This window comes from Macaca mulatta, chromosome 2 (genome assembly GCF_049350105.2).
Source record: "Macaca mulatta isolate MMU2019108-1 chromosome 2, T2T-MMU8v2.0, whole genome shotgun sequence".
Classification (NCBI taxonomy): Eukaryota; Metazoa; Chordata; class Mammalia; order Primates; family Cercopithecidae; genus Macaca; species Macaca mulatta.
In genome coordinates this window covers 97,640,542-97,662,252 of record NC_133407.1, presented here as the reverse complement: position 1 = coordinate 97,662,252, position 21,711 = coordinate 97,640,542, and the positions used below count along the sequence as shown (strand labels likewise).

Here is a 21,711-nt window from a genome sequence, read left to right as displayed (position 1 = left end):
AATTCATGGACAAGGATATTTTGTCTTATTTTCCCAGGCCCCAGCTGTGTCGGTATGATCTTGTCCTAATGGAAAACGTTGAAACAGTCTTCCAACCTATTCTTTGCCCGAAGTTGCAGATGTAAGTGTTACCAGGACACATGGGCATCAATAATAGAAAGAAAGCTACAACCACAGGCTGTTTGAAAGCTTCACCTCACATTTTCTGCAAGGCACAAAAAGTATGAAAAAACCAAGGCTTTTTTCAGTAGCATCCTATGGATGTCACATTGTACAACATCAAACAACCTTGTGATTATAAAACGATCCTGGGAAGGGAGCTCCTAACTAGGGCAAGTCAGAAATAGCCAGGCTCGTGGCAGCCCAGGGCTGTGTCTGCTGCATCCTGGGGCCTCGTTTGTTCCGACCTGTCAATTCTGCTGCCTGTCACATGGGTGGTTCTGCCCATCGCGGCTGCAGGTCAAGCATCTTCAAGGGAAGGATGGACTGGAGGCCTCACCATGGACTCAACTCTGCATTCTCTGTGCCACCTTCCTCCAGTTCCCACTCGTAGAAGGGAACAAAACTGATGTCTACCTCATGGGGCTGCTGTGTGGGTTTGGGAGGCAAGTCTATGAAGGGTTTTTTGAAATCCCATAGGTGCCACATCTATGAGATGTTTGATAAATGTGAATATGCTTTTATTTATTTTCATAGGGCTTATCTAATTTGCAATGAGAGAGCCTCTCTCTCTCAACACCAGCTTCTCTCTCAGGCTGTTTGTTCTGGGAAGGCACGAAAGCCACGTGCTGGCCCTCTGCCTTCTCTAAAGTGTTGCTGGAGCATGGAGGAGCTGGAGGAGGTGGGGATGGACTGACAGCTAAGAGGGCAGCTGCTGGGACTAGATAGTAAGTGGATGAAGAAAGAAGGATGAGGAAGCCATGGGGTAGCCTCTCTACACGGGGACCGGCGATGGAGCATGAGGCAAGAGAAGGAGAAGCAGAGCTTGTTTTTCACCCAAGGTGGAGAAGGATCACTTTACAGGCGACCCTCATTTTAAGCAACCCTTAAGAAATGTTCACACTTCTTTATTATCAATGTAATCTATGATTATTGAAGGAAATTTAGAAAATGCATAGATACAAAATAAAAAAGAATACTATTCACGATGCCACCTATGAGAGGTAATTAATGTTAGCCTTTTGGAACAAGGCTGTCACTTGTTTTGCTAACATGTGAATTCAAAGTATGAACCGGTTTGCTTTTGGAGAATCCGAAGCCTGCAGTTTGAGGAATCCTTTGCTTCTATGGAGGTAGATGTGAATCTAGAATGACAGCAGGAGTCCAGTCAAGAGGTCCTGTCGGGCTGAGGCCAGAAAGAAGGGAAGACAATCCCTGGGGCCAGATGCCCAGTGTGAGGGGAGGCACCATCTGTCCCATGGCTGTGGCCACTGTAGGAAGGTCTGTGAAGTGCCACAGGCCCAGTCACCTCCTCCTCACCCAAGTGATTGCTCCTTCAATTGCTATCTGTGAAAACAGCCCTTGTTATGAAGAAATTGACTCTCTTTTTTTTTTTGAGACGGAGTCTGACTCTTGTTGCCCAGGCTGGAGTGCAATGGTGTGATCTCGGCTCACTGCAACCTCCACCTCCTGGGTTCAATTGATTCTCCTGCCTCAGCCTCCTGACTAGCTGAGATTACAGGTATGTGCCACCACACCTGGCTAATTGTTGTATTTTTAGTAGAGACAGGGTTTCACCATGTTGGCCAGGCTGGTTTTGAACTCCTGCCCTCAGGTGACCCCCCTGTCTCGGCCTCCCAAAGTGCTGGGATTACAGGCATAAGCCACCACACCCGGCCAAGAAATGGATTCTCTATGTCATAAATTAAAGAAATCTATAAATATATTCCCGAGTGGCACATCTTCTTACAGATTTACATTTGCATCAAATACAGAGTCTGTTTTATTTAAGTGAGGGATGACTGAACTCTGAGTGGAACAAGCTCTTGGATATCTTACCATCCTTCCTCCTTCTTCCCACATTTCCTCAGCAATTGTGGATAGAGAGATCAGTGTGCTGTAGACCCTGGTTTTTTTTTTTTTTTTTGAGATGGAGTCTCATTCTGTGGCCCAGGCTGGAGTACAGTGGCACAAGCTTGGCTCACTGCAACCTCTGCCTCCCAGGTTCAAGCAGTTCTCTGCCTCAGCCTCCCAAGTAGCTGGGATTACAGGTGCCCACCACCATGCCTGGCTAATTTTTGTATTTTTAGTAGAGACCCGGTTTTACCATCTTAGCCAGGCTGGCTTTGAACTCCTGACCTTGTGATCCACCCGCCTCGGCCTCTCAAAGTTCTGGGATTACAGGTGTGAGCCACTGCACCCGGCGGCCCTGGTTTCTTCTTAGAGTTTTGTTGGTCCATATTTTGATCAGCACAGTCACTTTTTTGTTCTCTTTCCTTTCCTGGTAAGCAGGGAGTCAAAACAATAGCAACAAAATGCCTGAAATAGAATTTCTACCAATTTGTAAACTCTGGGCTAACGGGTCTCCTAGCCAGGTACCTGGCTCACTGTAGGACGGGTAGATGGATGAATGAATGGATAAAGAAAGGAAGTTTGTTCACTGGAGAGGGTATGAATTTCAATAAGTTTCATGTAACAGTGATCAGGAGAAACAAAGGCAGTTACAAGCGTGGCCACTCTGTTCTCAGTATCTTTCTTCCAAGGGCCCCTGGAACTTTTGACTGTCTCTTGTTATCCTTGCTACTCCTCCCCTCTCTTTCTCAGTACCATATATCTGTCTGAGTGTCAAATTCAAAACACAATTAAATTACAGTCTACCCTCTTCCCTTCCCTCTTCACTGGTAACCTCCTACTCATCATTTGGTTCGTGGCTCAATTGCCACCTCCTCAGGGAGTCTTCTTTGACCTTATTTCCACACAGAGAAGTTCCGCACTGTACCTCTCCTTCATAGCACTTTTTAGTTGTATTTTTTAACTTTTTTTTTTTTAGATAAAGTCTCACTCTGTCACTTAGGCTGGAGTGCAGTGGTGCAATCTTGGCTCACTGCAGCCTCTGTCTCCCAGGTTCCAATGATTCTCGTGCCTCAGCCTCCTGAGTAGCTGGAACTACAAGCCTGCGCCACCATGCCCAGCTAATTTTTGTATTTTTAGTAGAGACAGGGTTTCACCATATTGGCCAGGCTGATGTTGAACTCCTGACCTTAAGTAATCTGCCTGCCTCGGCTTCCCAAAGTGTTGGGATTGCAGGTCTGAGCCACCATGCCTGGCCTATATTTTTAACATTTTATTTGCGTGATTATTTGATAAATATCTGTCTTCTCCACTAGACTGCTCTGCAAGGCAGGAGTCCTGTGCCTCCCATATAGTCTGCATTCAGGAAACATGTATTAAATGAACACTTTGTTATCTTCTGACCCCCATGGAACCATGTTCAGTTGTGAGTAAAGACTTCCCCTCCACCCTAGCCACAGTGCATTTCCATGAGGGTGCCTAACCTTCTCACCAGGGTGCCTAACCTTCTCATGAGGGTGTCTAACCTTCTCTGTCTTAGACTTTTCTCCCAGACACCTTCATTACTATTGTCTCCATTATCTTTGGAGGCTAATAGCCCATTTCCCAGACTTTCCAGAAAAGACAGAAGTTAGCTCCTTTGTCACTTTTTTTTTTTTTTTTTTTGAGATAGAGTCTTGCTCTGTTGTCTAGGCTGGAGTGCAGTGACCTGATCTCGGTTCACTGCAACCTCCACCTCCTGGGTTCAAGCTATTCTCCTGCCTCAGCCTCCCGAGTAGCTGTGATTACAGGCACGTGCCACCACGCCCAGCTAATTTTTGTATTTTTAGTAGAGACAGGGTTTTACCATGTTGGCCAGGCTGGCCTCGAACTCCTGACCTCAGGAGATCTGCCTGCCTTGGCCTCCCAAAGTGCTGGGATTACAGGCATGAGCCACTGCACCCTGCCGCTTTGTCACTTCTTATCACATTTTCCAGGTGGTCCCGACACCTCAGCAAGCTCACCTGTCCAAAATCTAGGGGATTTTGTTCTTACACCCTCGTTTTAGCACCATTGCCAAAACCCTCCAGGACCTGACCACATTACTGGAGGATGTCAAGCTGTAGTTAAAACCCTCCCTTGTTTGCTTTTCCACGACTCCTTTCCACCACTCACTTTGCTGCCAACTTTGTGTGTTGTATTAGTCCCTTCTCAGGCTGCTATGAAGAAATACCCAAGACTGGGTAATTTATAAAGGAAAAAGATTTAATTGACTCACAGTTCTACATGACTGGGGAGGCCTCAGGAAACTTGCAATCATGATGGAAGGGAAAGCAAACACATCCTTCTTTACATGGTGGCAGGAGAGAGAAGAATAAGAGCTGAGTGAAAGGGGAAGCCCCTTATAAAACCATCAGATCTCATGAGAACTCACTATCACAAGAACAGCATGGAGGAAACTGCCCTCATAATTCAATGACCTCCTACTGGGCCCCTCCCACCACACATGGGGATTATGGAAACTACAATTCAAGATAAGATCTGGGTGGGGCTGCAGTCAAACCATATCATACGTGCTTCTGTCACTGTTGTTAAGCTGTGTTGTAATTTGTTTCCGTGTCTTTAACCCCTCCAAGACTGTGAGCTCCACAAGAGCAGCTGCTGTTTATTTATTTTTGGCTCTCTAGCACCTAGCACAATGCTAGGCACAGAGCAGGCGCTTGATAAATGTCTGTGGGACAGAACGGAATGGATGATGCTTAGAGAGAATCACCTCCACTCTGACTTAGACATCAACACACTTAACGGTGTTATTTCTAAAGTCCTAAACTTAGAAGCTCCTACCCTTGGACCCCTGCCTCTTGCTCTCATTCCTATAGAACTCCATCATAGCCAAGGAGACTTTGGATGCAAGGGACAGAAATCCACTCACACCCAAATTTAATAGATTATTGAGAGATAGAGAGAGAGGACTTGTGGAAACCCAGGGAGAGGTGATCCATCAAATCTCAGGAAGGGCAAGGATGGGGCAGCCCTAGAGCCTTCAGCAATAAGAGTTTGTGGGCCTCTATTAACCCTAGCGCTCTGCCACGAATCTCTTTGACTGAGCTCAGTTCCCTTCATGGGGCAGCTTCGTTGGGTTCTTGGCCACTCACTGACTAGATGGCCCAATTCCAAAGTCCAGGGACAGGAAACAGCCCTTGGCTCCTCCTCCTGAGGAAGACATCTATCCAGTTCCAATCAGTCATGGTTGGGGTGGGAGTGGGGAGGCAAAATTACATGGACTTCAGAGCTACTTTTTTCTTTTCTTTTCTTTTCTTTTTTTTTTTGAGACGGAGTCTCGCTCTGTCGCCCAGGCTGGAGTGCGGTGGCGCGATCTCGGCTCACTGCAAGCTCCGCCTCCCGGGTTCACGCCATTCTCCTGCCTCAGCCTCCCCAGTAGCTGGGACTACAGGCGCCCACAACCGCGCCCAGCTAATTTTTTGTATTTTTAGTAGAGACGGGGTTTCACCGTGGTCTCGATCTCCTGACCTTGTGATCCGCCCGCCTCGGCCTCCCAAAGTGCTGGGATTACAGGCGTGAGCCACCGCGCTTGGCCCAGAGCTACTTTTTTCAAATGCTCTGGGCAAGTCTGATTAAGCCAGAAAAGGTTGGCTGCTCTTCACAAAGAGGCACAGTAAATGCCAGGCTAACTCACTCCCACAGGAACCTCTTACCTGTTCTTTTCTCCCACCTGTTTCCCAATCCAGCATGTGCCTGGGAAAGGACTGCAGTTGATGGAGGATTGCAGCTGTTCTTAGACTGTGTGGGCCTGTGCTGTAAATGAGTGGCCTCGATGGGGGCTGCTGCAGCCTGCAGGAGGTGCATTGGGCAGTTAGAGTTAGCTCTGCAGGTACTGGGTTGGGGGCCAGGAGGGTTGGGGATGCTGAGATTGGGGAAACACAGTCCAGGGCTTCTTTCCCAGGCAGACAGGTTGAGTGAGAGGAATCACAACATGAGTCCAGGGGGCAGGTCAGAGGAAGCAAGCAAATGCTCCAGTCGTGAGCCTGTGGCAAAGCAGGTTAGCACCACCCAAAATAGCTCTGTCAAAGGTCCCTTACCACCTCATGTTGGCCAGTTTCCATGACCCTCAGGTTTCCCTGCTGGGTTTCTCCATGGACTCTGACACTGTGCCCCAGTTCCTTTCCTAACAGTCTTTCTTGGGCTCTCAGGATGTTTCTTTTTTCTGTTTCTCATCTCGCAAATGAAAGGGGGCATCTCGTTCTCTTTCACTGTTTCCACCATTTCCTTACCCAGCTCCTGATCTCGGTCTTCTTTCTCAAAAGGCTAGTGCATGGTAAGACATTTGGGCTCTGCTGTTCGCAAGGTGTGTGACCTCTGTTGCTCTGTTGACTTCATTCTTTCTAAGCTTCATTTTCCCAGGCTATAAAAGAGCTCCTACTTTAGACTGGGCATGGTGGCTGAAGCCTGTAATCTGAGCACTTTGCGGGGCCAAGGCAGGAGGAACACCAGAGGCCAGAAGTTCAAGACCAGCCTGGGCAACATAGTAAGACCCTGTTCCTCAAAAAAGAGTTTCTACTTCATGAGGGTTGTTACATGAAATAAATAAACTCATGTAAGTAAAAGGCTTAGTATGGGCCAGGTGCAGCGGCTCACACCTGTAATCCCAGCACTTTTGGGAGGCCAAGGCAGGCAGATGGTGAGGTTAACCATCCTGGCTAACACGGTGAAACCCTATCTCTACTAAAAATACAAAAATTAGCTGGGCATGGTGGCACGCACCTGCAGTCCCAGCTACTTGGGAGGCTGAGGCAGGAGAATCGCTTGAACCCAGGAGGAGGAGGTTGCAGTGAGCCAAGATCGCGCCACTGCACTCCAGCTGGGGAAACAGAGCGAGACTCTATCTCAAAAAAAAAAAAAAAAAAAAAGCTTAGTATGGGGTCTGGAGTGTACTAAGTACTCAACGAAAGTCAGCTGCTGTTACTTTCCCTCTCATGTGGTTTCTAGGAGACCTTCTCCCCTCCCCTCACTTCAACTATCTCCTGTAGAATGACCTCCAAATCTGAATGTTTGGTCTGAGCTCCAGAGTTTCACCTGCATGTCAAGTGGCAGTGAAGGGCAGAGGAAAAAGCATGGCCTCACCTGATGGCAGACAAAGGCTTGTTCCTGTTCAGCACTCACAGCTGTAAATTTTGCACAAGTGATTTCATCCAAACCTGTGTTCATCCACTCATTCATAAGTAGAATACTGACATCGCTTTGCTGAAGTGGAGTAAGTTTTGCCTTGTCTATTTCATCCATGGCACTTACCATGCTCTAGAATTGTATCTTTCCATGCTCTTCCCCAGCTGAAAGGAAAGTGAGGTCCTTGCCAGCAGGAGCCTCACCTCCTTTCTCTTCACTCTATTTCTTGCCCCAGCAGTCTCAGCACAGGCTCAATAACATCAGTTCCTCATTCACTTTCTCTCCTCCCATATCCCTTTGACTTCTCAAGGTCAATATGTACCAAACCAAACAGCTAATCATTGTCTTCACTAGACCTGACCCATGAATTTAACAAACAATTGTTAGGTGCCAGGGTTAAGGGTTGAGACAGAAAGAAGATAGTTGAGACATTGTTTCATTGATGGAAATGTTCACTGTCTACTAGGGAGATGGATAATGACACTGGAATATGTATTTGCAACAAGATTACAGACATTTCTCAGGGGCCCCAAGCATAGAGAACAAATGTTTCTGACTATAGGGGTTGGAGAAGGCCTCTCAGAGAAGGTGATAATTATCCTGGGTCCTGATGAAAGAGTAGAAATTTGCCAGGCAGAGAAGATTGACAGATGGCTAGAAGAGTAGTGTGACGGGGCCTGAACTAACATGGTGTGTTCAGCCGGAATGAAGGGCTGACACCATTTCCCCCCATTCTCTTAAGTGGAAATTTGACACATACACAAGAATAGAAAAAAAAATAGTATAACATCCAAATAGTATAAAACCTCCAGGTGATCACCCAGCTTCGATAGCTATCAACTCATGGAAATCTTGTTCTACCTATATCCTTACTCACTAAACCCCTGTACTATTATTTCGACGCAAATCTCAGACATTGAGTAATTTCATTTGGAACTATTTTTTGGTTCTATATGCTGTAACTATTCTGTGAAAAAAAAATTTAAATAAATAAATACTTCAGTATCTTAAAAAGTTAAAGTATATCCTCTTTTTGTCCTTTAAAAGGAGTCATACATAGCATACTCTAATACTGCAACTTGTTTGTTTTATTTGTATCTGAGCCATCTATCTGGTGACCACACTATATCAGGATGTGTAGAATTGCCTTCCTCTTTTAGGAGGCTACCTAGTATTCTATTTGTGAATATACCATAGTTAACCTAGCCAGTCGCCAGCTGATGGGCATTTAGGTTGTTCCCAATCTCCTAACATAAAAACAAAGCTGAGAGAACACCCTTAAATATACATCTTTGCTCCCTATGGGGATTCTTGGATGTGGAATTAAATTCCATTACGTTCTTGGATGTAGATTACATTCTTGGACATATAATTGCGAAATCTTGTGCACATGAATTCTGAAAAATGCTCCCTATTTGGCCCAACAGGTGCTTTAAATGATATAACAAGGATGCTTTCTCTCTGTTGTCCAGGCTTTTGACACTTTGGAGTTCTCTTTCTGTCCCTTCCTCCGTTTACTCAGTGACATATCACACCAATTCAACTACCCCCAGCCTCCTCCCTCCAAGTCCACTGCAGTGGTCCTGGATCAGGCCTGAGTGCTTGCTTTCTTTCTTTCCTTTTCCTTCCTCCCTCCCTTCTCTCTCTCTCTCTCTCTCTCTCTTCCTCCCCTCTCCTCCTTTCCCCTTTCCTTTCCTTTCCTTCCCTTTCCCTTTCCCTTTCCTGAAGTTTCGCTCTTGTCGCCCAGGCTGGAGTGCAGTGGTGCAATTTCAGCTCACTGTAACCTCTGCCTTCCAGGTTCAAGTGATTCTTGTGCCTCAGCCTCTGGAGAAGCTGGGATTACAGGCACGTGCCATCATGCCCGGCTAATTATTGTATTTTTAGTAGAGACAGGGTTTCCCCATGTTGGACAAGCTGGTCTCGAACTCCTGACATCAAGTGATCCGCCCGCCTCGACCTCCCAAAATCCTGGGATTACAGGCGTGAGCTAGGCCGGCTTGCCTTCTTATCAGGACAGTTGCGGCTATCTGCCAAAGCGAACATCCTAAAACAGGAACTAAATCATTCTCTTACTTAAAAACACCTCTGTTGGTGTCTCATCTACATTATTAAAAATCTATCTCCTTAGCCTGCCTTCAGTGCACTCTTGTTTGTCCCCAGATTCTCACTTATTTCTCATGTACCTTAGGCTTCACTGAAACTGGACTCTGGTGACTTACTTGGGCCATTGTTCACCCATTTCCTCCTTTTTCTGCTTGCAGAAAAGTCTTGCTCATCCCTGAAGGTAAACTTAAACTCCATCTCCTCCATAAATCAACACAGTGTAAGGACCACTGGTTTTGGACTCAGGTTGACTTGGATTCTTATACTGTCTCTCTTTTCGGGGGATGTCATTTAATTCTTCTGAAACTCAGAGTTTTCATCTGTTAGAGAAAGACAAAAATATCTACCTTGGAGGATGATTGTGAGGCTCAGGAATAATGGGAGTATAGTAGGAGCTGAATTGAAAGCATTCTGATTATTTCCGTGGTCACTATTGCCGCCCCACCACACCTGATTGCAGCCTCTGGTGCTACACCAGCTACATTTGCTTCGTGTGACAGCAGGTTGTGGACAAGACTGCCTTGACCACTAGACTGCAAGCTCGCTGTAGGCCAGGCTCACGATTCGCCCCCGGATCTCCCAGCCCTGGCACCGAGCCGGCACTGGGGGCGCTCCATGACTGCAGAATAAGTGGAGAAAGCGACAGGGATAAACGTAGAAAAACAAGCACAGACAGACGGAGAGAGGGCAGCCTGGGATGCAGGTTTTTCCGGGAGGCTCCACCGAAGGACAGGGAGGGCGGAGTCAGAATCCGGGGCTGGGGCCTGGCTCGGGAGGCGGGGCCTGGTTCGGGGGCGGGTCTTGGCGCGGACCCCTCCCCGGTCCGTCTGCGAACGTGCTCCGCTGCCTCAGTCCGCCTGCCGCTGCGCCCCGGCGTGCAAGTGAGCCTCTCAGCTGCCCCGCGGGCCGGGGTGCGGAGCCGACATGCGCCCGCTGCTCGGCCTCCTTCTGGTCTTCGCTGGCTGCACCTTCGCCTTGTACTTGCTGTCGACGCGACTGCCCCGCGGGCGGAGACTGGGCTCCACCGAGGAGGCTGGAGGCAGGTGCGTAGCGGGAATCCAGGTTCGGGTCAGAGGAAGGGAGCCAGGTCCAAGGACCTGGGCTGGGAATCGGGAGATTCGGGTTCCGGTATCGGAGGCGTTGGGAATTGAAGTTCTCTTGTTGAACTGGAATCCGGGTCTGATATCTGGACCCGCGTCCACACGGTCTCGGACAGGCGGGTGAAATGAGAGCCCGGTCCCGGGCCTGACTGGGACCTGTGTGGTGCCGGCTGCGGGGTGTGCAGGGCGTCACGCCGCGGTGCCTTTGGTTGGATGGATTTGCCGAGGGAGACGCGGCGCTGAGCCTGCCCGCGCCGTTGCTTTCCCAGTCCCAGCCCTGGGCCCCATTTCCAGCCGACCTTCGCCCCGGTGCGGGCCCCCAGCCCCTTCAAGTCCACTTTCAGCTGCCTCTCCTCCACCTCACCCCACTTCCGTCAGGTCTGCCCTTGAGACTTTAGACGTTAGGTCTTCAGGAGAAATGTTGCATGGACAACTTTAAATTATTCGCAAATTAATTATCGGCTCTGCCCCTCTTCCTGGTTGTCTCTACTTTTACCTTTTTTTCCCCCCCCCGGGCCGGAGTCTCGCTCTGTCACCCAGGCTGGAGTGCAGTGGCGCGATCTCGGCTCACTACAACCTCCTCCTTCCGGGTTCAAGCAATTTTCCTGCCTCAGCCTCCCGAATAACTGGGGCTACGGGCGCGCGCCACCACGGCCGGCTAATTTTTGTATTTTTAGTAAAGACGAGGGTCTCACCATGTTGGTCAGGCTGGTCTCGAACCTCAGGTGATCCGCTTACCTCAGCCTCCCAAAGTGGTGGGATTACAGGCGTGAGCCACCGCGCTAGGCCTACTTTTCCCATTCTAATGAACGACTGGTCGAGGCAGGAGGCAGAGCAATACTTACGTGGCTGGTTTTTATGAGTGCTGCATACTCTTTATAAAGTGCATGGAAGTGTGCCTAGTACAGCATTGTGTGGTCAAGGGAATTACTCATATTTGACTATTAAGGCAACTGTTTTCAGTTATTGTATTCTTTTGCTCTAGTTAAGAAGGCTCTGCTGTGGGTGTGGGACATACCAAGGGAAGCATTCTCATGAGAAGTGGGAGGGTTTGCTCATAATTAATCAGTGATGGATTCAAGGACTGTTCAGATGGTAGAGGCAAGGTAGCCTTTATACTGTAACCTTTGGACAGGATTCAAAGTGCACTGAGGACCAGATTAAGAGCAGAATGAAATAGTAGGCTCTTTAAAGGGTTTGATTCAAGCCTGACATATTATCAAAAAAGTTACGTTTGTAGTATGGGATAGATATACTTGCCTGAAGAATCTTTAATTGGCTTTATAGTGAATGCTAAAAAGTCGTTTTACTTGGCACCTCAGGAACAGTTTGAAATCTGAATTGTTCTTGGTTTGTGGGGGAGGCAATGTCCTTGAAAGGAAGGCAATTTAGGACATTTAGAACTTGCCTGGAAATGAATCCATTTGCCTCTTAAGAACAGATTCTAAAATCCCAAAGCTAAAGGGGAACTTAATGACTATTTAGCACCAACCCCTCATTTTTAGATAAGGAAACAGACCCAGGGACTAGTCCAAGGACATACAACAGAAAGTAGCAGGGTTGGGATGCTAACCCAGGTCTCTTGCTTCCAAACTAGGGCTCTCCTGTCTGTCTCTGCAACGTCGTATCAGGTCGTCTGTCATTGGGAGTGTATGTGTTCCCAGCAGACCAGATAATGGGCATATTTATAAACCTACTCTGAAAGGAAGACACAGCGAATGACTCTCGTGGGCACTGGGCTGATCTGAACTCATGTTTCCATCTGCTTTTCCAAATCCCCAGGTCCCTGTGGTTCCCCTCCGACCTGGCAGAGCTGCGGGAACTCTCTGAGGTCCTTCGAGACTACCGGAAGGAGCACCAGGCCTACGTGTTCCTGCTCTTCTGCAGTGCCTACCTCTACAAACAGGGCTTTGCCATCCCCGGCTCCAGCTTCCTGGTCAGTGTCCTGCCCCCCCTCCTACCCTGTAAAATTCGGATACTCCCCTGTAACCTCCTGGGATTGTTGTGTGGGGATGATTAAACGTGACAGTGAGTGTAGCGGGGCTGGCACACAGTGGCCCTCAGCGTGCCTACTGTGGGATTGAGCACTGAAGGGGGAGACACTGACAGCTTCCTTTTGTACTGCTTCCCTCTCCTGCCCCAGCATGTTTCTCTCCTCTAGGCTGAGGCTGGACCTGCTCAAGCAGTTTCCTTATTGGAAACTAGAAGAAAAGCAGACATGTCCAAGAGAGGCAGGGGAGGTGTGTGGGGCTTGGGGTGTGGGGCTCGGGGTCAGGGGCTGACTCCTTGAGGCTTCCCTGTGTCTGTCTTCTGTCTTGGACTGATTCCTCTTCAGGGTTGCGAGCCAGCTGCTGCTTGGTGGGGGCTCCACATCCAGACCTGAGGATGAACCCTGACTCTGCCTGCTGTGGTCTTGGGGAAGATACTTAATCTCTCACCTGTAGAATGGGGCAAGGATGGCATGACTCAGGGATGTAGTGAGGATTACACAGGTCATGTAGTCAAGCACTTAACACAGTGCTCAGCAGCTCCCCCTCTTCCCAATACCAAGGCTTCCTTTTACTTTCTGTCTTGGATCCCATGTTTTGTCAGGATGATGTCTAGCAGCCAAAATGCATTTAGGAAGTATTGGTTCACTTTTCCCTTTTTCTTAAACTAAGACGTCTTCAAATGTCAGCTAGAGCTCTGGTCAACATGGAACCCCCGGGATTAGCATACTACATGGATGTAATTCCAGCACAAAGCAAAGAAACAAGACATCTTATATAGCTTGTGTGGTCCCACCAAGGGAAAATTCATGGTTTGTGTTCATCTTTTAAAATAGTAAAAATAACTTGTGAGTTTCATTTCTACTTTCTTGGAGCCCCAGTGATTGCAGAATCTACCACAGCCACACATCCCATTTAATTCTCTCCTGCCCCCTGAGGCTTTTATCCTTATCCTCATTTTCAAGGTGAAGAGACTGATGCCAGGTGTAGTTCCCAGTCTTTTCATAATTTTTCAGTCACCTCTTTATATGGCAATTAGGACCTGGGGCAGTGGCTCACACCTGTAATCCTAGCACTTTGGGAGGCTGAGGTGGGAGGATCACTTGAGCCCAGGAGTTTGAAACCAGCCTGGGCAACACAGTGAGACCCCATCTCTACAAAAAATTTTAAAAAGTAGGTGGATGTAGGCTGGGCGCGGTGGCTCACGCCCGTAATCCCAGCACTTTGGGAGGTGGAGGTGGAGGCAGAGGCGGGCGGATCACGAGGTCAGGAGATGGAGACCATCTTGGCTAACATGGTGAAACCCTGTCTCTACTAAAAAATACAAAAAATTAGCCGGGCGTGGTGGCGGGCACCTGTAGTCCCAGCTACTCGGGAGACTGAGGCAGGAGAATGGTGTGAACCCAGGAGGCGGAGCTTGCAGTGAGCCAAGATCGTGCCACTGTGCTCCAGCCTGGGCCACAGAGCCAGACTCCGTCTCAAAAAAAAAAAAAAAAAAAAGCCGGGTGCAGTGGCTCAAGTCTGTAATCCCAGCACTTTGGGAGGCCGAGGCGGGCGGATCACAAGGCCAAGAGTTTGAGACCAGCCTGGCCAATATGGTGAAACCCCGTCTCTACTAAAAATACAAAAATTAGCCGGGAGTGGTGGTGGACGCCTGTAGTCCCAGCTATTTGGGAGGCTGAGGCAGGAGAATCGCTTGAACCCAGGAGACAGAGGTTGTAGTGAGCCGAGATCGGGCCCCTGCACTCCAGACTGGGAGACAGAGCGAGACCCCGTCTCAAAAAAAAAAAAAAAAGTAGGTGGATGTGGTGGTGTGTGCCTACAGTCCTAGCTACTTGGGAGGCTAAGGCAGGAGGATCACTTGAGTCCAGGAGTTTGAAGGTGCAGTGAGCTATGATCATGCCACTGTACTCCAGCCTGCATGACAGAACGAGATCTTGTCTCTTAAAAATAAATAAATAAATAAGGCAATTGGGTTTTAGCTGGAAAAAAGCAGTGAAGGAGGAGGGAACCTATGACTCTCAGGCTCCAAGATGAGGTTGCTGGTAGCTGCCAGATGGTCACATGCCTGAGGGTTTGTTTTCTTTGCAGAATGTTTTAGCTGGTGCCTTGTTTGGGCCGTGGCTGGGGCTTCTGCTGTGTTGTGTGTTGACCTCGGTGGGTGCCACATGCTGCTACCTGCTCTCCAGTATTTTTGGCAAACAGTTGGTGGTGTCCTACTTTCCTGATAAAGTGGCCCTGCTGCAGAGAAAGGTAAGGGGAGGGGTCACATCTGAGAGCTGGGACCCCAGAAAGTCACCACGTGCATGGCCTTAAGCAAGTGGCAGGGATTTCCCACAGTGCTCTTCCACACTGTCTCAGGAGGTCCTAGGGGTTCTTTTGATGTCTTCAGGAGACATAGACCTGGGATCAAATCCCAGCTCCATCATTACCAGCTCTGTGACTTTGGGCAAGTTCTTGACTTCTCTGATCCTCAGCACCTCTATTTTAAAATGAGGAAAACAATCTGTCCCTGAAGGGTTGTTGGAAGAATTGGGAACAGATTATGTAAAGTGTCTAGAACAGTGCCTGGCACCAGCAAGTTTTCAATACCTGGAAACCCTTTCTACTTCTTAACAGCTTTCTTCTCTTTGGCTACAGGTGGAGGAGAACAGAAACAGCTTGTTTTTTTTCTTATTGTTTTTGAGACTTTTCCCCATGACACCAAACTGGTTCTTGAACCTCTCGGCCCCAATTCTGAACATCCCCATCGTACAGTTCTTCTTCTCAGTTCTTATCGGTAAGATGCTAGTGGGGTAGTTTTGAGTCTTCAGAGCTGTCACACTGGGGGTCTGCCCTGGGTTATTGGCCACATGAGCATGTGCCTGCTTCTGAGAACACAGGCTCGCAAAGTGTGACTTCAAGCCTTATGATCTAAAGAAATGATTCCTGATTTCAGATCTACTCAGGCTTCAACATGAAAACCCATAAAAATACTTTTGGACTAAATGAAGATTGTTCATTGCATGGCTGTATGCGCTGGGCACTGGGATTAGAAGAGATAGTCTGTGTAAAGTATACAACTTGGCCTGTAGTAAGTACTCAGTAAATGCTAGCAGGAAGAGCAGGGTTGGAATGAGGGTATGTGTCCATGAGTTTTGAGTGGGGACAGAAGAAAGGAGCAGAGCAAGGGACTTCCTGTCTGGTTTTTGGCCACTGTTTTGATTAAGTTCTGCCTTAGGAAGAGCTGGCATCAATGAGGTTCCTTCCTGCCTTTTGACAATTGCACAACCTGCAGCAAGCTACTTACCCTCAATGGGCCACCTGGCTAGGAATAGAGCAGTGTTTCTCAAAGTGTGGGCCTTGGGCCACCTTTATCAGATTGGTAGGGTCAGGGGGCTTGTTGAGAATCTAGATTTGGGGCCTACTCGAGACCTACTGAATCAGAATCTTGGGAGTGGAATCTGGGAATATGCATTTTAATCCAGTTCCTAGTCATTTTCAAACTGCAAACCCAGTCGTTTTCAAACTGCAAACCCAGTCGTTCTCAAACTGCAAACCTATTAAGAATCGCCTGCAAACCTATTAAAAATCACTTGGAGGCCAGGCTCAGTGGCTAACACCTGTAATCACAGCACTTTGGGAGGCTGAGGCGGACGGATCACTTGAGGTTGGGAGTTCAAGACCAGCCTGGCCAACATGGTGAAACCCTGTCTCTACTAAAAATACAAAAATTAGCCTGACGTGGTGGTGTGCGTCTGTAATTCAACTACTTGGGAGGCTGAGGCAGGAGAATCACTTGAACCTGGGAGGTGGAGGTTGCAGTGAGCTGAGTGGATGACATTTCACTCCAGCCTGGGTGACAGAGTGAGGCTCCATCTCAAAAAACAAAAACAAACAAAAACCCAAAAAAAAATCACCTGTGGAGATTTTAATCCCTAAGCTAAGGCTACACCACACATCAACTAAATCACCTCTGGGGTAGGACTCAGGGATCAGGATCTTTTGATGTTTTCCAGGTGATGCAAGTAGTTAGTCCCTAGAAGGGATTCTGCTGGATCCTGAGTTTTGCAGTCTACTGAATTAGACGATATCTAAAGTTTCTCCTTGCCTTTGACAATTATATGACCTCCAGCAAGCTACTTGCTCTGAAAGGGCCACTCATCCAGATAAGGCGCTGGGACTAGAGCAGTGTTTCTCAAAGTAGGGGCCTTGGACCACCTTTATCAGAGTGGTAAAGTGCTAACATCCTATAAGATCAGTGATGCTGCTTTCTCCATACTGGAAGAAAACCACCCTCCTTAAGCCTAATGCAAGGATCTCTTTCTCTTCAACCTTCCTTAGAGCCTAGAGGGAAAGACGATTCAGGGCTTCTAGGTCAAACAGAGCAAAACTGTGGTTGAGCAGCTGCTATTAATAGGGGATACCTGAGAGAAATGGAGATCTTAAATAGAAGCAAGATCTACCACAGCCAATTCTGGTCATAGTGGCTTTCAGGCAAGTGCCTCAGGCCCTCAGCTAGTGGGGGTTTGCGGCTTCTAATTACCTAGGTGGCTTGGCAAGATTCTGGAGGCCAGGCTTCCTGTCCCCTATCTCACAAGCTGTGTGACCCTGAGGGGTCTGGGATCTTCATCTCCTGTATGCTTCCTCTCCTATAGAAGAGGAATGGACTATCAGAGGGTTCCAAACCAATCAGAATCTCGGGATGGGAGTGGAGAAGGGGCTTTTAAAATACAGGTTCCTGGGCACTACCCTAGAACCAAGTAACCAGAATTTCTGGGGTGGAGCCCGAGGATGTGTTTTTAACAGTGTCACCAGCTGATTGTTCTGCAGCTAGCCTGGTCAGCCAGTCAGACTTTTGGAATACAGTGGATTTGATGACATCTTTGAGACAGTGCAGAATGTGAATAGTACTTCTTTTAAAAAACTGTCAGCAATGGCACTTCTCTCTTTACTTTGGCTGTTGGGTACTCAGTACCAAATTTGGGGCCCACTTTTAGCAAACAGGTGAACCTTATGCATTTTTCTAGTAACTGTACTCCCTGATGTCTTGTATTCTTCTGCACACATTTTGCTTTTCCTATTTGAAATTTTAATTAATTAATTGATTTATTTATTTATTTTTGAGACAGAGTCTAGCTCTGTCGCCTGGTCTGAAGTGCAGTGGTGAGATCTCGGCTCACTGCAACCTCTGCCTCCCAGGTTCCAGTGATTCTTCTGTCTCAGCCTCCTGAGTAGCTAGGATTACAGGTGCATGCCACCACGCCCGGCTAATTTTTATGTTTTTAGTAGAGACAGGGTTTCACCATGTTGGCCAGGCTGATCTCGAACTCCTGACCTCAGGTGATCCACCTTGGCCTCCCAAAGCGCTGGGATTACAAGCATAAGCCACTATTCCTGGCCCTATTTTAAAATTATCTTATAGTAGTATGTATTATTTGTGTAAATATCTCAAGTTCTTTTGTTGAACAAGACAGGTATATATGGGAAGTGAGGAAAGGAGGGAAAAGAAAAGAAGGAAAGAAGGGAAAGAGTTAATATGTGTAAGGGTCAAGAGTCAAGCAAAAAAATAAAAAATAAAAAAAAACTGTAGTCACTGTTCCTGGTGACATTTCTGAATTATTATTTTTTTAATTTTGCTGCTGTTAGTAACAGGTACTTTTCCCTTTTCTTCTTGCAGGTTTGATCCCATACAATTTCATCTGTGTGCAGACAGGCTCCATCCTGTCAACCCTAACCTCTCTGGATGCTCTTTTCTCCTGGGACACTGTCTTGAAGCTATTGGCCATTGCCATGGTGGCATTAATTCCTGGAACCCTCATTAAAAAATTTAGTCAGAAACATCTGCAATTGAATGAAACCAGCACTGCTAATCACATACACAGTAGAAAAGACACGTGATCTGGATTTTCTGTTTGCCACGTCCCTGGACTCAGTTGCTTATTTGTGTAATGGATGTGGTCCTCTAAAGCTCCTCATTGTTTTTAATTGCCTTCTATAGGTGATATGGACACTGTGCATCAATGTGCAGTGTCTTGTCAGAAAGGACACTCTGCTCTTGAAGGTGTATTACATCAGGTTTTCAAACCAGCCCTGGTGTAGCAGACACTACAATGGATGCCTCCTAGAAAATGCTGTTTGTGGCCGGGCACAGTGGCTTACGCCTGTAATCCCAGCACTTTGGGAGGCCGAGGTGGGTGGTTCACAAGGTCAGGAGTTCAAGACCAGCCTGGCCAAGATGGTGAAATCCTGTCTCTATTAAACATACAAAAATTAGCCAGGCATGGTGGCATGCGCCTATAATCCCAGCTACTTGGGAGGCTGAGGCAGGAGAATTGCTTGAACCCAGGTGGCAGAGGTTGCAGTGAGCCGAGATCACACCACTGCATTCCAGCCTGGGTGATAAGAGTGAGACTCTGTCTCAACAAAAAAAAAAAAAAGGAAAGAAAAAGAAAATGCTGTTTGTATTATATTTTGTGGTCTAATAAGGAGCTCAGGATAGCCTGTTGTATTTGCCTCATGCCAGCCCCTGAGCTGCCTTGGGAGAAGATGCTGACCGTCCTTGTCCAGAGTACCACTTTTGCAGAGTGACAGGCTGTTGGGACAGATGTCCTCCTGTTGCATCTTTGTGGATGTTTGGTACCGATGATGACATGGGAACCCACATCACTGACACCACTCTTCATCTTCTGTTCGTCTCTTGAAGAGCATTTCTTTTGTACTTTTTTGCTGATGACCTACCTCTTCATAAGCCAAGTGAAACAAGTTGACGAACTGCCTAGGACTTCCACGTATTGCTCACATGCATGATGATTTCTGTCATGCTCTTGTGTTCAGACACACTGATGTTACCATGTATGTCAAACCTACTTGTGATTGCATGTCCTGACAGTTAAGCTGATTGCAAACAGACTATTAAATATGAATGGAGCAAACGCTGTATGTGATGGATATGTTCTGGAGAAATTCTTATCCATCTGGATGGGGTAGGGCTCTTGACTCACCTGAATCAGATGACCAGGCAAACATTTTATCTGTCATTTCTGCAGGAATCCCTTCTGTGTCATGCTAGGAGAATGAGTTCAGTAGATGGGGCCATCAGGCAATATACCTTCTGAATGTTTTTCATTTTTTTATTTGCTGAGAGTAACCAAAGAATAATTGCATCTTTTAATAATTTTATGTCTTAATTCAAAGGGAAACCTTGGCTTCTGATAACTTTGTTGTGTTGTATCTTAATGCGCTAAGCTGTCATTACTTCCTCTAGCTGCAGTACGGAATTGGCACAGACCTGGATGAATGCTTCCAAAGACAGAGGGACCTTGGCACCTAAACTGACCAGCCCTGTGATCCTGCATCCCGCAGGAGTATCTCATCAGGACTTACCAGACCGTGGCTCTTGGACATCATCTGCTGGGTTGATGATTTGGTTTGGCCAAGGGTCTTACCAAGACTTTAATCTAGGCCTCTTGTTCTACATGAATTCTTGGGAATACTCATGTTCCATAGGGAGAGTGCATTCCCAGGTGATGGTTTTCGGTTATGGTATGATCCTTTCACACCAAGGATTTCATTGTTGAAAACGTGTTTCTTTACAAGAAGCCTTGATAATGAGAGTGGGGGAAGGAGGCAGCAGACTTTGAAGACTGTGGCCCTTGGTGTTCTGGAGTAGGGGGAGGGAAGGAGAAATGCGTTTTCCACAGCATCGCAAGTGTGTGCCCTTTGCCCCTTTTCAGGAATCTTAGATTTGCCTCCCTCCCTCCACCCCAATGATTTTGCAATAATGTGCCTTATCAGTTGTGAGTTTACAGGCAAAGCAATTTCCCAAATAAATGGATATGTGTTCTGTGTGGTGCTTGTTTGAACATGTTGTTAACTTTCAACTACCCTTGCCAGTGGAAATTAGGATTGGCTGAAAATCAGACAGTCCAAAATGGTGTTTTAAGCTTTCCACTCTCAGGATGCTTCTTACCAAAATAATTTATTGGAAGCCAGATTTTCATCTTCTTTTTCTCTCTCTGCTCCCTGTATAGTGGGGTCACTAGTAACAGGAGTAGCTACCAGATGGGCAGCAGGAAAGTATAGGGAAGAAGCAGAGTGCTGGTCTAACCTTTACAGAATAGTCAAGAAGAGGCTGTCACCAAATACAATGATGATTGCCTCTTCCTTTTGTGGCTGTGTCAAATATAAGAATCACAAACTAGCTTTCTCCATTACCTGTTTTTTTGTGGCTGCAGGAAACCCAGTCATGGAAAGTCTTCCTTTCCCTCAAGTTCTGACAAGTGCTGAGATTGTTAAGGCAACTCTCGGGACGCAAACGGTACATTTAGAAAAAGACAGGACTAGGAAACAGTGAAGTACACTTTTTGTTTAATTCCATGCATTTGTTTGCTTTGATAGTCATTCTTGTTCCCATTGCTGTTCAATACAGAGAGGGAGCCGGCATCAGAAAACACTGGGAGCTGGGGACTGACAGTACGGGAGACCAGAGGGGAGACAGGTAAGGACGTTCATTTGGAGACTTAACCACAAAAGAGAAATGCATTTGCTCCAAGTCCATAGGAGCTCAAATTATTGTAATAAAGCATCAAAGAGGGTCTTCCCACTTCCAGAGTCTGGGAAGTGGTCACTCTGGAGGTGAAGAGCCACTGGGGTGATATGGGCGAAGATGGGACATCTTCCTAATAGCTTGCACATGCTGGCCAGGATTCCCTTGGCCTGCAGTCACTGGAGGACCCTGTCCACCTGGTCACTGGACAGCAGCCTGGGGCTGGGAGCCAGCGATCCCTGAGTGCTGTGAAGTGGCTCTGGAGAGCAGACCTGGGATGCTGCTGGGAGCTTCCTTACAGTGGTCTTGCCATCTGCTTAGGGCTTTACTCTGTGAAATCCTGCCATTGTACCCTGGCCACGTGACAGTTAACAAAAGCCTTAACCCACCTCTTGTTTCTTAGAGCAGTGATTTCAGAGCTCTCCTCTTTAGCCACCTGTCCCTGAGAAATGCTCCAGGTTCCACAAGGGTCCTCTGCTTAGCCTAGTTCAGTCCAACTTGAATAGGCATTTGCAGTATCAGTTGTAACATGCAAACAAGCAGATTAATATGATTCTAATGTGCCAGTCTGTGAGGTTGGTAACACTGGTGGTATGAGTATCCTGGGATGTTTGTCCTATGAAATCAGCAAAGAAGAAACATTTTGCTGCCTGGAAAGGCACTAAATTCATACTGACAGTACAAGTCAAAGTCTCGAAAAGAATGTCACATTATTTTGGTACATGAGTCTCGTAGAGTCTAAGAAAGAAGCAAGTAAATGGGACTTATATTAATTTACTGTTTTATAAAAGGTGAGGGAGGAACATATTCATTCAACAGA

The 21,711-nt window shown here is 47.2% G+C and overlaps 2 protein-coding genes and 1 long non-coding RNA gene across 5 annotated transcripts in view; 2 read left to right on the top strand and 1 right to left on the bottom strand.

Moving 5' to 3' along the window:
• The window catches only part of LIPH (lipase H), a 78,621-nt gene extending 77,468 nt beyond the window's left edge, over window positions 1-1,153 (top strand). For all 3 annotated transcript variants that reach the window (XM_015131419.3, XM_077992003.1, XM_077992004.1), the window contains exon 11: window positions 38-1,153. In XM_015131419.3, the coding sequence (XP_014986905.2) occupies window positions 38-125 (88 nt within the window). In that variant the 3' untranslated portion in view covers window positions 126-1,153. The remainder of the gene's footprint in view (window positions 1-37) is intronic.
• On the bottom strand, window positions 374-8,185 carry LOC144339091 (uncharacterized). Its single transcript, XR_013413756.1, has 2 exons — window positions 6,648-8,185; window positions 374-2,298 (listed from the first exon to the last, which is right to left on the bottom strand). It is a non-coding gene; the product is annotated as an uncharacterized LOC144339091 (long non-coding RNA).
• A 1,958-nt stretch (window positions 8,186-10,143) lies between these two features.
• Window positions 10,144-18,520, top strand: TMEM41A (transmembrane protein 41A). Its single transcript, NM_001257828.1, has 5 exons — window positions 10,144-10,319; window positions 12,159-12,312; window positions 14,456-14,617; window positions 15,005-15,143; window positions 18,024-18,520. Exons 1-5 carry the CDS (start codon window positions 10,201-10,203, stop codon window positions 18,242-18,244), a joined length of 795 nt encoding a protein of 264 aa, NP_001244757.1. The 5' UTR covers window positions 10,144-10,200; the 3' UTR covers window positions 18,245-18,520.
• Window positions 18,521-21,711: the final 3,191 nt, after the last annotated feature.